At 35.7% G+C, this 17,754-nt stretch overlaps 1 protein-coding gene across 1 annotated transcript; it reads right to left on the reverse strand.

Moving 5' to 3' along the window:
• Positions 1–223: 223 nt before the first annotated feature.
• On the reverse strand, positions 224–17,297 carry MYOT (myotilin). The gene is made up of 10 exons (XM_081136865.1): positions 17,219–17,297; positions 14,517–15,083; positions 9,846–10,020; positions 8,879–8,983; positions 6,502–6,548; positions 5,401–5,533; positions 4,202–4,409; positions 2,457–2,622; positions 1,885–2,018; positions 224–1,668 (listed from the first exon to the last, which is right to left on the reverse strand). The coding sequence occupies exons 2-10, from the start codon at positions 14,870–14,872 to the stop codon at positions 1,499–1,501; spliced, it is 1,494 nt and encodes a 497-aa protein (XP_080992991.1). The 5' UTR covers positions 14,873–15,083; positions 17,219–17,297; the 3' UTR covers positions 224–1,498.
• Positions 17,298–17,754: the final 457 nt, after the last annotated feature.

Genomic DNA, 17,754 nt, shown 5'->3' on the forward strand with positions numbered 1-17,754 from the left:
CCCAGTATGGCTAAAGGGAACGTTAAAATAGGTTAAAAAATAACAATAAAAATCCAGCTCTGCAGTGATTATGTGAAAGGCCAAAGCAGCAGCCCTTGGGAGCCCAGGCTCACACCTGCCCCGAAGCTTTGCAAAGAGGAGGAAAGGAGGCTTGTAAACCAGCTGTAGGAAAGGCCGAACGAATTTGGCTGTGAATTAAGGCATCCAGAGTTCGCCAGGATTTGAGACTGATTGGATTCTCATGTTGGTCAAAGGAAAATACAATGGAAATCAGTCGAAAGGCCCCAGGACAGCCAGCAAAGAAAACCATCAAGCTGTTTTGAAAGTAAAAAAATAAAGCCATTTTTGTTATTTTCCCCGAAAGAGATGTAGACTGATGTTGCTGAATGCTGTTTCATGTGCAGATAAAAAGCAAAACTAGGCCACACAGCGGGGAGGGTCAGAGGCTACCAATGATGAAAGGAACAGGGGAGGCCTAGCAAAAGGCTGACAGCCTGAGAAAAAGAAACGGCTACTGTCCTAGCTTAAGAATAGGTTAATAAAAGGATTTACCCTTTCCTGTACTTAGACTCTCAGATGCTTACAAAATTATGCTTTTTAATGTAACAGGTTATCTGAACGTGAAATGCAGGAGGAACCCCCCCCCCCCAAATACAGCTATTCAGATTTATATTAAATATAAGAACTAAGCAGATAACTCTGCACACTGTTCTTACTCCATTGAGTTCAGTAGTCTCAAAGATCTTGAATTAGTGACTTATTTGGTTAAAACAATCAATTTCAGGAGAGATTTCCTTATGCTTTTGAAGTGCAAATCTAGCCCAGTTTCAGGAGAAATTGACTGAGTTGTGAGTTTTACCAAGAAGAAACACTGCTCTAGAATATGATGTTGGAATTTGTTATTCATAGGGCATGTTAGTTGTTTGATAAATAAAAACCAGAAGTTTTATGTTAAAGATCTAGACTTTTGTGAAGAGGAAACAGGCTGTTTTAAGTAATTGACATTTTATTCTCTTTTGACATAAAACTGTGGAACACTCAGATAATCTATACCATGTTAGAATTTCTATAAGAGAAAATGGGTAAAACAGTATTGAGAAAGCAGTACCAATAAACCTTATTGCAAGCATTAGGTGTGTCTAAAAAGTTGATAATTCATAACCTGTAATTATTAAATGTGTGACTTAAATGTTAAAAATCCCACATTTTAAGGTGGTCTTCTGCAATTACAAACCATGTACCCTGATTTTCTGTTGGCTTCACAAACCAGAGAAGTAGATAGAATGTGCAATAGTCAAAGGATAAATAATATTATAAATTACATTAGTTATATTACCTAATGAAAGCCATAATCTGTTAATACAGCTATGGATTTATTTCAAAAATTTAATTGAATATATTACTAATAGTGTAGTTGTGTTTTCCAATGTTGTTAAAGTTATTAAAGTTCTTCACTTTCAGACGAGATCGGGCGCGTTCAGGGTGGTATGGCTGTAGACTAAAGTTCTTCACTTTCATAGAGTCCAGATTGAGCTGCCAGACGCTGAAATTCTCCTTCAGGGTTAAAAGCTTGTTTCACATCCAAACCTTTTCCGTTAAGTGCTAAATATTTGCTGAAAGTTGGCCGAACACGGAGCTTAGGAGCTGGAAGAGTTTGGTTTGGACGGGCTGAAATAGATCAAATAAAAATTAACTCAGAGAACCTAAACAAATGGGTTGCACTAGTTATTCATTATCAGATAGGAAAAAAGAAATCAAAACTGATTATATATGGGAAAAATCCCTCAGATTTTGTGCTATGCTGGGATTAGTGTTTCTTATTAAGTCTTCCTGGTTGAGTCCTTTGTAACACTTGACATAACACTTGATAACAGTGTGACATACCTGTAACATCTAATCTTGTGTTACATGTGATCACTCCAGCTTCATTAACTGCAGACACAGTATACCACCCAGCGTCTTTCTTGTTTACATCTTTTATCAGTAAAGTAACTCTTCCAGAGTTATCATGATATAAGCTGAAAAGAAACAATTAAAAAATGAAATGATAGGAATTAATTTTCCTGTGAAAGTTTATTTATGATGTTTGTGATCTACAATGTCAGACTAATATGAAAAAGAAGCATTTGGAAATTCTGAGGCTATATTTAGTGATTGTCAAATAAATAGCTATTGCTTTTCTTGCATTAAACATCCCCACACCAAATCTTGTTTATATCATCTATTTCCTTGAGCCATCTTTGTTTATTGTTAGCATTTATAAGGTAAATGACAGCCTACTTTATGCTTTAAATTTCTGATTAGTGGGTTCTGGCTTAATGAGGTTTATATTTCTATATATGTTTTAAAAACAAGACCAATTGAGATCACAAATGCATGCCATTTATAATGCATTTCAAAGTATAACTGGATTCACCAAAGTAAACTATAGTTAAGTCTAGAAATACTTATCCTACCTTATTCGATCAGTGTTGAATCGTACCATTTCATTATTTCTTTTCCAGAAAAGTTTTGGTGGAGGTACAGCTGAGATTTGGCATTCTAGCTTCACTGATTCTCCTTCAAAAACTTTTTTGCTCTGTGGTTTATAGATAAACATTGGTGCTCTTCTGTGTTCTTTTGCTACATATTAAAAAAACCAAGTATTTGAAATATAAAAAAGATATTAAGTCAAACCAAAGTATTATGAAATTTGTATGTTGATATAAAAGTTTTTAAAAGTAAAAAGGATTGGAAGCTTCATGTTTTAGCTTTAGCTAAAATAATATACAAAACTATTGTATTATTATACCATTCAGAGTTCTAAAACAGTAAGGTATTGATGCAGTGAATTTATAATCATGTTTCATTCAAAGAATTTAAGTCATATTCTCATGTATTGTGTCATCTATAGGGAGGCAGTATGAGTGGTGGAAAGAGTACCATCAACTTGGGTTCAAATTCTCTATTTACCCCGTTTGCCATGCCAAATTGGGAAAAATTTGTTTAGTTCTCTGAGGCTTAGTGTTATCTACTGTAAAAATAATACAATACCCAAGTAATAGTGACTGCTGTGCTTACCATACAGAATTGTTGTGAGGATCAATTGAGATAATGAATGAAGAAGCACATTGTAAACTATAAAATAATATGCTAATATCAGTAATTATTATGTCTTGTCTTCAAATACCTTAGGGATAAGAAGGAAATGATACTATACTACCATAACCCTAGCTTTTCTGAAGGAGAAATGAGGAGATTGGACAGATGCCTGCCAAGGTCTCTTTCAGCTCTAACATTATAGTATTTCTGGAGCTATTGGCATAAAGAGGATTTACCCAAAGCTTAATCACTTGACTTGTTTGTGTTCTTTGATTTCTAGATCACTAGTTTTTCCCTTAGACTGAGGTCCCTTATTGTGTCAGAATAATTTTTTCATTGATCTGGGTAGAATACAAACTGAAGAAAAATTTTCAACTTCTCAAGCTTTTATATAACAAACAATGAATTATAGCAAAAATCTCTTTTATGTGATATACCATGGCTTAAAACATTACAAATGTGATATATTTAAAGCACTTAAATTGTAATATTTTAAAACAGAACATCAACTTTATAAGAACTGCCTGACAAAGAAAATTTGAGATATGAGTTTTGCCATAATGTTTTCTAACGCAAATAAGTATGTTTTTGTTGTCATAATTACCGATGAGTTTCCTAGTAAAAGGAACACAGTTCAAGGCCAAAAGTTGACGTTTACTCTTCAGTTTTCAACTATGCATGATTATGACAATTCTGTGAAAATGTGAGTCAGATTGATTATTTTAGACTGTAGACCAGAGAAATGATTAGACTAAAATTTTTCATTTTAAGACCTGTTAGTTACATCTGTAGAAATGCTTCTACCACCTTCTTTGGTCTGTCTGAAATTGTACCAGAAAAGCTTTGGTGGTAGATTCATTCTAGTTTCACTGAGTTTCCCTCAAGAATATGATCCGCCTCCGACCCCCACCCCGATTTGTGGCTTTTGGGTAAAAACTATGGTTCTATTGGGTTGTATAATGTAGACATTAACCTTAAATATGAAGTGCTCTGGGATTTTCTTTTTTTAATTTTTATTTTTTAATTTTATTTTTGTTTAAAATATGGATTTTCTTTTTTAATACTTTGTTTTTTAATACTGCAGGATTAAAGATACTTTATGATCTCTTGGAGGGCTTACCCAGGACATCCAGCTGCACAGTAAAGGTGGCTTCTCCTGCTCTATTCTTGGCCACACATACATAAGCCCCTGCATCTGAAACTCTGACCACTTCAAAGATGAGTGAATGAAAACCCTTCTCAGACACTATCATTTTGTGAAGATCATCTGATTGAACTGGTCTTCCATTTAGATACCATGACACATCAGGAGCTGGCAGTCCACTCACCTAGAAATGAAAATACAAGGAGATGACAGAGTTTTAAATTATAGCATCACTGGAACCCATTTGTCTATGAATTTTAACAGTTCCAGTACCTGAGTGGATTTGTGATTGAAAATGCAAAGCAAGAGATTAAAAAGGTATTTGCTTTCAATAATTTTTAACAAAACAGTACAAATTAAAACTCTTGAAATTAATACAGTATTTTCAGACTCTCTAAAACCACATGTAGCTCTTTCATATGCAACCTCAGGCTCTTTAAGATCTTTTAATTAAGGAATATGGAAGTCATGGCTTTTCTGGCTAATGGTGACTGCAAATGCAGTCCCAGAAGCACACATATGTGAGGCTTGCTGATCTCATGAGTAACCTTTCCGAAACAGGTTCTCGAGCTGTAGTTCTGATGTATAAGTGGCAGTTTGTTAAGTGTTCTTATATAAATCTAAACAAATAAATCCATACACTAACTTTCATTCATAAGGAATCCAGAAAAACATTTTATAGGAAAAAATTCTCCAAAATGAGGATAATGAAATTGTAGGAAAAACGATTCTAGTTTGAAGGACTCTCTTCTGGGCTGAGAAAAAGCAGGGTTGCTTGACTTTCTTAGTGGCGAGGAACTAAGGAGCCATTCTGCTTTAGAAACCCTGTTATGATGGCTTCACTTAGAGAATTTATTAGGTGGTTGACACTACTGTGAATACCTTATACCTATTCCCTCAATGCTTAGACAACTTTATGAAGTAGGTACATTTATTCTCATTTTACAGATGAGACAAAAGCACAGAGAGGTTAAGTGACTTGTCTGAGGTTACATAGCTGAAGAGTGACAGAGCCAGGATTCAACCCAGGTAAGCTTGGCTCCAGCATTTGTGTCCTTACCACTATACATATTGCTTCCCAAGCTGTGTAGCAAGCTACGAAGAGGAAGGGGACATTTTTCAAAACAGTATCCCATTGTTAATTTTCCTCCAGTATTTTATAACTCTTCTCTTACTTTGAAGTCCATTCTGCAGAACCTTCCTTCTTCAATTGACATGTTCTCTGGCACTTGAATGAAACGAGGCGGGTAAAATTTCTCCTGGATTGCATCCTCGTCATTCACATCTCCCCGTGAAGATGATCTGCTTCTACAAAAGTATTTTAATAACCACTGTGCAAAAACTTGTCATTGTTCTTCCTCTCACACAAATACAGTTTAGGCATCACATTGGAAACCCTGAGTCTATACTGTTTGATAGTGTATTAACAATGTAGAGAGGCCTTAGGGCTGTATTTAGCTGTGGAACATTTGATAACTGTTAGAAATGGTAGTAGTTTAGAAACATCTGGTACAAATTACACTCTTTCTTTTTTACAGTGCTATGAATTGATGAAGAAATTGAGCTATTCAAATGCAAAGTACCCCATGGACAGTGATCACATGCAAAGATTGTTAGAATTGGGTTTCCATTATGAAAAAGTTGTTTAACATGGAAACGCGGTCCTGGCTTATTTGACTAAAATATTTAAAAAACTTCCTCTGAGATAGTTCTAATAATTAACAGTGTCCTGAATGAGAACTGGAACCCACAACCTTGGCATACCAGGACAATGCTCTAAACAAGTGAGCTACCCGGCCAGGGCCTTAACAGATAAATTTATTTATTTTTGTTAATCATTACTCAAGGATATTTTTTTAGTGATTAGAGAGAGAGTGGAAGGGAGGGAGGGGGGGAGAGAGGGAGAGATGGAGGGAGAGAAACACTGATGTGAGAGAAACATTGATGTGAGAGAAACATTGATGTGAGAGAGACACATCGATTGGTTGCCTCCTTACACGCCCCAACCGGGGCTGGGGATCGAACCTGCAACCCAGGTATGTGCCCTTGGCTAGGAATTGAACCTGTGACCCTTTGGTGCATGGGCCGACACCCAAACCACTGAGCCACACTGGCCAGGGCCAGATAAAATTTTGATCGTTATCTCTGACATTAGGAAATTTGCCTTGTTTTTTATAAAAGGTATGTGGGAAGCTTGAGGGCTTTATAAGTATTACATTTGTAAGTTGAAAATATTTTAGATAGCAAAATATATATTTAAAATTAAATTTTTTTACCTTATTTGTGACGTAGGAACTTGCAACCGTGCATGTGCCGAATTATGCTGTGTAAAATGAAAACAGTGATAATGTTAATATGTAGTTGTTAGCTTGAAATGAAACAGAACTAAGCATTTGTAGTTGAAAGGAACATTTCTCTGTTGGCTATATTTTTGCAGATACGGCTGGTTCTATAAATTTAGCTTTTAAACGTTTAAAACATACTGCACTAACCTAATATTCTAGCAAGAAATCCCCAGAATTAATAAGACTGTTCCACAGGCATGATTTATGAAAATTACATAGACTTTGAGTTGATAGGGTTCATTTTTCAGATGACTGTTTTATGACAAAGGACGGTGTGTCCCCCTGGTGTATTTGAAATGAGAGCACGTAGTACAGGTTGTCCTTTAGTAAAACAGGAATAGACATGAAGTCACTTGTGTTGGCAGTAGATACAGGGTGTTATGCCTGCTGCTCAAAAGTGGCACCAACAGCAGTAAACACACATTAGACTGGAAAATACTTCTCTTTTTAGCTCATGACACAAAATCCTGATGAACACCTTGGAAGATATGTGTAGAGCTCTGAAAAGGCTTTTTGAAAAACAACGTTAATTACTTCCTGCTTAATAAAGGTATACTTAATTTAATATCTTTTAGAATTTATTGTCTGAGTACCAAAAAATTATTTCTATTTGAAAATAAAATCAGGAATGATGGAAATTATAATAGAATCAATAAATGGATTAAGTATTTAGTGCCTACTCTGTGTATTTCACTGTGCTTGGCATAGTGGGAGATACAGAAACGGGGAAAATATAGTTCCTACCCAAATATCCGAAGAACCATCTGTACAGCAACACAGCAAATCATTGCAGATAATTTATTTTTGGATGAATATGTTGAAAGTATTTTGTCATTTTAAAACAAAATTCTTAAAACTGTCACAACTTTTGGCTAGCCATAAGATTTTTCTAAGCAAAATGTCAAAACAACAATTCAGTGATCAAACAAATCAACTAATTTTTTGGTAAAAAATAAAAATAATCCAGTTAAACTCAAAGTATCCAAAGTAAGGTTTTTACTTTTCCCCTTTAAGGTGGTTTGAATATGTGTATATTCGTATTCATAGATGCGATACTTCAGTTATACATAGTTAGATGACATTTTGCTTGAAGTGTACAAAAAAAGTAAGATTTATATTTTCTAATTTTATAACGATATATTTTGCTGCCATCTCTTTACCGTCACCTTCATTTTAAAGTTTTTAAAGAATGAATGAGAAAAACAGTACATCCTTGCTCTTGAAATCATATGCTGTGAATTTATACGTTAAACCATCATCAATAGAATGTTGCTTTGAATTATTTTCACTAATAGAGATATTTGTGTCTTATACTTGATCTAGTCTGCACCACCACAGTAGGTGCTCCATGTAAATTAGTTGAATGAATGAATGCATGAACTGTTCAGTAGCCAAAAAGAGAGTTAAATTTTGTTTTCAGTTTCTAGTTACTTGTACTGTTAGACCCTGCTCCATTCTTCTTATTAGGACTGGTCATATTTAACAGAAACAAAAATCTTATTTTCAGCTTCCTATACTTAGAAGTTTGGAATTGTTGAGTGCCCAGTTTTAACCCTTTGGCTCCTGGTTTCATGTGGGCTTTTTGGGAAGGAATGGAAGAAGGAAGACAGAGCATTTCAGTCTGCCTCTCCAACTCTACACTTCTATTCAGGGTTAACTTTACTTGTTAAAGTGAGGTGTGTCAGGTATGAGCCTATGGGATGGATATTCACTTTATGCTCTCCATAAAGTTAATCCCTCTTTGGAAAGGATGCTTTTGTTAATCTTAGAGCCATTACTCAAGGTGGGTTTTTTTTCTTGGTTGGTTGGTTGTTTTTAATAAGAAACATTTGTAAATACAGGAACATGACAAAAGGAATTGGATGTTTCATTGTACCATGAATGTATTTTAAAACATTGAAATGATAAATGGCTTGTAAGAGGTTATAATTACTTTGGTTTAGTGTTTTAATTTCTGTCCTACTGATGATTTGCAACTCATAAATTCTCTATCTGTGTAGACATTGTAAGAAAGAGTCCTGGAGTCCTGGATCTAACTTACCCATAAACATCCAGATGAAAAGTGACTCCATTAGCCTTCTGGTGTTTTTTCTTTGTGACATTTCTTATGCAGATATTAGAACCACCAGAAAATGGGGTAAAATTAAAATTATATATACATATATATATATTTTAGGCCATCATGGCCTCTCCCATGGAAGTGGTTCACTTTTGCTTCACATGCCATTTAGAAACATTCAGAAAGCAGACATTTAAAAATCATACACATGAAAAGAGCTCTAGTTAGACAAAGAGTATTCTTATTTACCTGTGGTGAATCTTGTGCCTCACTGTCATTTTGAGCTTGAAACACAGCAGCTGCATTCTGTGGTCCCAGCAATCTGCGAGCCATCTTTTCCTCATATGTTAACCGCTGTAAAGAAGTACATCATTAAGGACAATGGTAATGAGATTTAATAAAAATTGTTTGTACAGATTTAACTTAAAACCACTGTGAATTTTACCAAAGAAGTATAGTTCTGTCTTTTGAATTATAAGTAGATGCTATGTTTTAAAAAGCATCTTTAATTCAAAGCATTTCCCCCCATTCTAGTGCCACTCTATCTGTGGTATTCACTTGTTTTCTTTTTGCTCCTTGGAAAGGCAGGCATAAGCACCCTTAAATAAGGCTCTCCCAAGTAAAGGGAAATTCTTTCCCTTCTTGTTGTGTACGTTCCAGTCAGCTCTGTCTTTGAAAATAGTACTGCATGTCCTCACATTCAGAAAGAACTTTTATTAAATGAACACTGAATATTTGATTTACCAACTTCTGGCTGAAAACAGTGCAACTGGTATGCTAAATGTATTTGGATTAAAGGCGTATAGTACTGTTTCAAAGATAGGTGACTAATACAATGTGCACAATAAGAGTTACATAATAAAATTTGTAGCTCTGTGTCCACCAATAATACATACAGAAGTACATGAGGAAGTCAGGTTGACAGTATTAGTTATTTGGTCATTAGACATATTTTATGAGAGAGTAATGCTTAAAACAAAATATTAAATCATTCAGATTGACTTTTCATTCACTTCATTTTTTTACTACTCAAGACCAAATGGTAATTTCATGCAGAGAAATATGAAATAGGACCCAGATATTCCTTTTTATAAAAGATTATTCTATTCCTTGATGATTATATGGTCATAGATCTGTGAGACAGAAAGAACTTTCTTATTGAGATTAGATTTTATAGTTTAATTGGCTTTTTGTATAAAATAGGCTTCTTGCTCACTTGATTTCCATTATGAAGAAGGCTGTCCTTGCATTTTAGTTTTCTTTCCAAATCTTGAATCAGAGCTTCTTTTGATCCTTGTATTTCATGGTCAGGAGTCCTTGGTGTGGGCTTAGCATTTGTACTTTGGGATGGCTTAGCATTTATAGGTTGTCCAACTAAGGATTGTTGATAGCTTTAAAAAGAAACAAGATTTTTTAAAAAGATGATCTTTAAGATGTATATCTATTTTTAAAATTGAAATTATTGAGGTTATATTGGTTAATAAAATTATATAGGTTTAAGGTACAATTCTATAATACATCCTCTGTACATTGTGTTGTGTGTTTACCACCCCAATTCATGTCTCTTTCCATCACCATTTATCCCCCCTTTACCCTCTCCTACCTCCCGCTACCCCCATTTTCCTCTCCCTTCAAAATGTATTACAAAAAAAAGGTTTGTATGAAAAAGAGGGTTGGCCTTATTTTGTCAGTCACCTTTAGATAGGTTGAATCTAACACTTAGCACTACTAGTGTTGATTTCCCTAGTAACAGTTAAGAAGGGTTTTATGAGTTGTTACCAGCTTTTTTGTTTCTTTTTGTTTTGGCAAGTGAAAATTAAGTAGCAGGAGGAACAATTTAGGTTAGGTATAAGGAGGCTGCCCTTCCTTGAAGATCTTCCCTACAGAAGTAAGTCTAGTTACTTGTAGTTTGAGAGCACTTCTAATCTTAAAACTGAATTTCATAAGTTTGATTTATAGGTGGATATTAAGCAGTGATGCGCTTGACTTTTGGGCTCAAGAGGGCTGATTTTTAGCATCTCTTCCCAGCTCCCTGTGATCTCTTTGAAATTGGTGGTGGTGGAATATCTACACCAGGGAAATTGGTAAATACCACAAATCATGGCTCCTTCCTCCAGCTGATTGTTACACATTTACCAGTATAACCACTGGTATTTAGTGACTATTCTGTTGCTTTGAATGGAGCATACAGTTAACATAGTCATTGGCTTTTCTATTAATTTCCAATTCCTATTAATTAATTTTTTTAAAAAAGATTTTAAAATTGATTTTTAGAGAGAGAGGAAGGGAAAGGGAGAGACATCGATGTGAGAGCGCAACATGGATTGTTTGCCTCCTGCACTCCCTCTACTGGGGATTAAGCCAGCAACCCAGGCATGGGCCCTGATCTGGAATTGAACGAGCAACCTTTCAGTGTACGGGACAACGCCCAACCAACTGAGCCACAGCGGCTAGGGCTCCTATTAATTTCTTATTCTAGAAAATGCAAGATGGCACTATATAACAAATAGCTTCTACAGTAATGACAGTTTCTTTAATGTTGCTAAAGTGATTTCTGAAGAAAGAAAGGAATGATTAAGGGAGGAAGAAGAAAGAAATGTAAACTAAGAAAAGGGGAGATTTGGAGAAAAAGGAAGTAAATTTGAATAGTGGTCGAGTTTTGTTTAAATCCTTATTTCAAGTTCTGATCCTAAATTTTCTTCTAAGATGTTCGTGCCCCTGTCAGAGTTCCCCTGTTGATTCTGATGGAGAGCAGGGGTGGTATTTAGGGACTCCTGTATTATTAGATCTGTTAGGTGCAGTTTTCACAGTGCTTTGTTCATATTTCACTTAGTTCATTCGTTTAGGGCATATAGTTGCTAGCTTACATCTATTTAATGTGGGGAAACTGGCCACTACCTTCAGTGAATATTTTACCATTATTACAATAAACATTCTTGCTATCCAGATGAGGCACGCTTGTCTGTTCTGTGACATATTCCTGTTCAAATATTCTCAAGGATCATTAAAAGAATTTGTAAGCTAAGTGAAAATGTATGTCCTCTGAGTAGAGCCAGAATTTTAATTTTTGTAGGCTTTGGGGACTTGGTTACTAATCTCTAGATTGTAAACATACTGAAAAAAAGTCTTATTATTGTATCATTTATATCCACTAACAGAGTTTGGGTATTGGTGATACTATCAGCTGAATGAGTGAATGTTTTTCATTGTATTCAAGATGCTTTGTAACGAAAGATGCTGATACACATTCCCCTTTCTTACATGTCAGATCTTCAGGGTTGTCTGTATTAATCCTGAAGTCAAGTCAGCAGCCAAACCAAGTGTTTAAATAAATAGTGAGGTTTTGTTTGTTTGTTTGTTTTTTGTTCGTTTGCTTTGCATTTGAATGCCCAGATCAAAGTGGTAAAATTTCTTTGGGTTATAGATCTGTTTCTCCAATTGTATGAAGTTAAAATAAACTGTTTTTTTTTAATGCTAGGCTACCATCTTTACAAAAGTCACACATTTGTTACAGTGAGTTAAACGTATTAAAAAATCCTTTTTTCAGACTGTTGTAATATCTGAGAAATTTTGAAGGATTATCAAAACTAAGCCTGAGAATCACTCACGTATATGTAACCTCAGTCACTTTGTTCACCGAATACACCCATTATTACCAGATGGCTTAAGTATCAGGACTTGATATCTACTCATATTTATAAACTAATATTATACTTGTACACTGCTGTATAGGTCTTTTTTTCTTATAATTACCCAGATCCTTAATTTTGTTATGGATCAGAAAACTGAATCACTGAGCGGGTAAGGTGAAGTTGAATATCACACAGCAAGGATTTTGGAAGGAATAATTAGAATTAAAGAGTTCCTCTCAGTTTCTAGTCTTTGGTTTGATCAACCGAATAGAGCATTTGCTTAAGGGTTTCCTAATAATGAAAAGCTAAATAAAGCTTTCAAACTTCTCTAGGTCAGAATCCAAGGGATTATTTTAGAAGACATGGCAAACTTAAACCCATCATAACAATGAGGGAGTTGTGCACAAATGTTCAAAGGGCCAGAGCTTTCCACCCTGTGCAGCTGGGCACAGAATGGGTATCAAGTGGCTGTGGGAAGATTAAAAGGGTTATCTGTGGTTGCTGAAAATGGAACAGCTAAAGATGGACCTTTGATCTCTGTTTTGGGGACCTCCTGTGTTTTAGTTCTTATCTCTCCATTTTTGCCTTTCTTTATCTCTCAGTTCTGTACACAGAGCTAGGTATATGGTTGAGGCTCAGTAATATTTATTTATGGCTTTCTTTTCTGGGCAGGAATTTGGAGTAGGATTGAAAGACTATTAAGAAAAATATAGTCAGAAAAGGTTATTTTAGATTTTAAAATGCTCATATAGGAAATCTGGAAATAATAGAAAGCTAGATGGAAAAAGATCGCCTGGGTAAAATGTTACCAAGAAAAATCTACAGTGTGTTATAGTGGGCATAATGGGAATTTGGGAGAGAAAAGAAAAAGGGATTTTAATTCTTGAATACATCTTTTAAAAATAATAGCTCAGAGCCCTGGCCAGGTAGTTCAGTTGGTGAGAGCATCATCCTGATACACCAAGGTTGCGGGTTCGATTCTCAGCCGGGGCACATACAGGAAGCAACCAATGAATGCATAAATGAGTGGAACAATTCATTGATGATTCTCTCTCTCTCTCTGCCTGTGTCTCTCAAATTAAAATAAAAATTATAAAAATAAAAATAGGTCAACATGAGATGCCATTTTTGTAGGTCAAAAATAGTTGACTCAGCCATTTCAAATGGTTTAGCCTAGTATCTAAGATTTTTTTTCTGGTTTTTATTCTTAAAAAATATTGAAAAGTTTTCTTTGCAAGTTCAATGCTATAGTCAGTTCAACTAGGTTTCTAGAGTTGTCACCAACAATAGGAATCTCTAGAAAAAAATTAGCTTCTAGAGGAAACTGAGAGAAATTAGCAAGAATTTCAGCATATTTGTCAATAAGCCTGCAACCAACAAAACACATTCCATCAGACATTTTTTCCCCCCAGATGCCTCTGATTTAATTCTCTGATGTTCTAGCCAGCCAAGGAATAGGAAAACTGATAGCCCTAACTTTACATAAGCACAAAGTATTCAGTTCATGTTTTAAAAAAAGCACAACCACTGTGTCCTTCTTCGTATCAGGTTCTCCTAGGACAGTTTTAGGACTGTGAAAATAGTACATGCTTGCATAAGGCCGCAGGTATTCTTCCCTGGATTTGAACAAAGGGTGGTTTTAATTACCAAAGGAAACCTTAAGGTCATCAATTTTTATCTATTCAAGCCTTTCTTCTTCTGATCATAGTAAGGAAAAGTCATACACTTTAGTGTCTGAATCCCAGATTTTCTTTTTAGCCAAGTGGATATTCAAGATCAGAGGGGGAAATGGATAGGAAGAAAGACTGAGACTGAGAAGAAATTTAATAGCCTCTGCTTATGTGAGAGGAAATCCTATCTGAAGACGAGCAGGCAGGTGTTCATCTCAGCTGAGCCCAGACCAGAGCAATTAAATTAAATTTACAGCATGAGGAACTTAGCTTAGGACTGGAGGAATAGTTCACTGTTCTTGGGTATGTTAGAAATATGATTTGAAGATGGAAAATAATAGGTAAGTAATTGTATGTGGTAATAGATGATTTGATTCAGCTCAGCCTGGACATTGGATAATGGGTCAGATGACCCCTTATTGCCAGTACCCAGGTTCAAGGTGTTCTAGGAGAATTATGGGATGAGACCTTGAGGTCACATTGCCTTTTTAGGTAGTGAATGAGCTACCTCCCCCTGCCCCCACCATCAGATACTGTATGCACAGTGTATATCCATATGCATATATATTTTAAAAACTCACTTACTTGGAGTCCACAGTGGAAGGGATTTTACTGCTACTGTAATCAGGCTGTGATGGTAATATGGAGCTGAGGAAGCTGGCCGGGGACTGATTGTAGGTGGCTGTAACCCTTTGGCCTGGGTTGGAGCCAGCAAGCTGCTGGGGAGAAGCAGGGAAAGCAGAGGAGGACATGGTGATGTGGGAGCTCATTGTTGAGGAAGCAGAGTATCTTTGCTCTGTGCACTGGCGGGGCTGGATGACAATGGAAGACTGTTTGGTCTGGCTTGAGTAGCTGGAGGCTTCCGGTCCAGGGGGCTGCAGTCTGGAGCCACATGGATTTTGGGATTGGATGAAGTGTTTTGGCCGTTCGTAGTTAAACATGCTTAGCTGGTGTATGGAAGATGAAGGCAATTTGTTACTATAACGATTTGCTCCTGGAGGATTGGGGTCCTGAATTTGGGACTGCAAGCCTGGAATTACAGAAGGTTGCAAGGAATCAGAAGCAACCTGGGTTTGCCCCTTCTTGTTGAGATCCTGGGAATACTGTGCTCCTGGCTTTGATGGGGTGGCCTTCCCTTGAAGAATGTCTTTCCTTCAAAAGGAGAAAATGATTCAGTTATATTTGCATAAAAAACAGTTCTGTTTGTTTAACATCTTTAGGAGCTTATATGCTTTGAAGGTCATCTCAAAGTAGAACTTTCCTGGTTTCTACACTTCCTTTATCTCTGTCATTGCACAAATGACTTTTCCCATGTCTCATGGTTAGCTTTTGCCCAGAGGCTACCGTTTCATTATCGACAGGAATTTAATTATTTAAAATTATTAGCAGTTAAATATATAACATGTCAGCTTCCATTCAGTGTGAATCCTTCCCATTGCTCATCAAAACCAATGAATATCTCTTCTGATACACCATGTCAGGGTGATCTGTGATGAATGAGGTCTTGGTAAATCAAGGGGAGCAATATGCTTCTTCAGTAAAGAATGACACTTTAATGTCCATATTTACTCCTTTGCCCTTTCACAAGTTCACAAAGGAGAGTTCACAACATCTATAATTCACCGTTGTTAACTCTGAGTGGATTGTTTTACCGTATAATTCACTGCTTCTTTTTCTTCCCTTGATTCCAAATTGACCATAGTACCAAGGACATACAGAAGGAAGATAAAGCCTATACTTTATCAAGAAGAGATAGGTGCCATTTCTCTTACTTAGCTCTACACTGGTTCACCTGGCTTCCAATAGTAGATCCCCATTTTTTCTTAGAGGAATCATTTGTCACTAAAATCCTTAAGGGGTTATATTTGCCTCTGATTTCTTCCATTAGTATGGTAAATCTAAGCAGGATTATATGCAGACATTACACGCAAAGACTAGTCCTGTAAATTGTAGCATTGATTCTGTTTTTATTCAGAATATCAGATAATTTAGTTGAAAATACATTTAGTTTGTTTCACATAGTTTAAACCAACACGGAGATAATGCTAAATCAAGCCTTTAGCTGATAAAATTGACCAAAATGTTTGTCATTATCGAAACAAAATCTTATAATTATTTAATTTTCTATCTTGAAAAAGTATCATTTTTAATGAGAAATTCCCAGATAACTTTGTCCTAATTGTGCATATAGTTTAAATTAAAACTAGCAGTTTCAGGGAAGAACAAAAATGCAACTAAACAGCCAAGAGAAAGATTGCATTGGAAAGGCTTAAAAAGTCATATATTCCTTAACTTCAAGTTTATGAACACAAGTACATTCAACTAGAGTCCATTTTAGTAATTAACTATATTAGACCTTAAATTGTTGGAGAAAACATCCAGAGGAGGCTTTAATTAGATTTTCTCAAAAAAAAAAAAAAAAAAAAAAAAGACTATTTCAAGCAAGTAGTTTTGTAGTTATCAGTTTACTCATTCCATTGCAGAATTGAATGCAATTTGGTTCCTAAATTCCTTTTTGGGCAGGCAAATGATTCAGATTAATTTCAAGTAGCAAGGAATAAACTGTTTAACTAATAGCCAGCAGATATTTTCCAAAAAGTCCCCTATTTTTCTTCACATATATTTCTGTAATGTCAACTATCTTGTTCATTTTGATATCAGCCTACGTAGTTAAAAATTACTGTTATTTTATAAAGCTCAGTTAAAAATATGTTCTTTCAAAAGCTTAATTTTGTTCACGTCTCACTAAATTTCATACAGATGTTCCCACAGGTAACTCTGAAAGGCTTTCTTCATGTTTGTAGTTATTGTTCAACAGTCCAATTCTAGAATATATTCTATTATATGACATATCACTTTATTCTAAATTATGTTAAATATCAAAGATTTCATAAATAAAATATTAGTCAGCCTCCTATTTAAAAAATCTTAACATTTCCCCCCCATCTCTAATATAGCACAGACTTGCAGAAAAAACTGATTGAGGATATTTTGAAGCTGTAGGATATCACCACAATTACAGTCAGACCAAGTGTCTCCTTTCAAGGAAAAATGATGACTTAAAAATAATAACACATAACTACTTTTCCTTTTACCCTTTCTATAATGCCTTCCAGTTTCAGTGAAATGAATAAAGCACTTTGCCTTCAAATCTTTTTGTAATACCATTATGATACTGTGGCTTTCAAACTTGTTATCTGAAGATCACCTCTGTACACGCTCCTCTGGTTTGGACAAAAAACAAAAACAAAACCCAAAACTGTAGCAGGAATAAAGAAGGGACTTACCCGTAGTTCTGGAGGGTGCCAGCTGGGTTTAACCCACTATTGAAGGGAAGGAAGAGGCATCCCCTTCCCTCACAGACTAATCTAGTGGCTCTGTGCTTAGTATTATAGCACCACTGACTTTTATCAGCTGCCAAGCAGTGACATCTGATGTGCTCGCCTGTCCATCTACCTATGCTGGCATGTCAAAGTAAGAGTCCACAATCTAAACAATATCTCAGATGTCCCAGTGATATTTAAGGAGTGGGATTACATGAGCTTTTCTCCCAGGCCTCTTTATTTTAGATGTGAATTTTGATTATGAGCTTTAGCAAGCTCATGTAGGGGGAAGAGCAAGGAATTTGGAAATGGGAAAAAGTACAAAGAAAACTCAGTTTCTTTATCGTAGTGGGGATTTTGTGAACCTTCTTGTTGAGGAAAGAGGGAGTAAGTCCCTTCATATGTTCTAAGACTGACGTTCTATCTCGGAAGACTTCTCCAGAAATAAGACCAGTGGTGGATGGGCTCCAAATTGATTTTACTCGATGGTGGTTCATCTG

Source organism: Miniopterus schreibersii, assembly GCF_964146895.1.
Source record: "Miniopterus schreibersii genome assembly, chromosome: 4".
NCBI classification, from domain to species: Eukaryota; Metazoa; Chordata; class Mammalia; order Chiroptera; family Miniopteridae; genus Miniopterus; species Miniopterus schreibersii.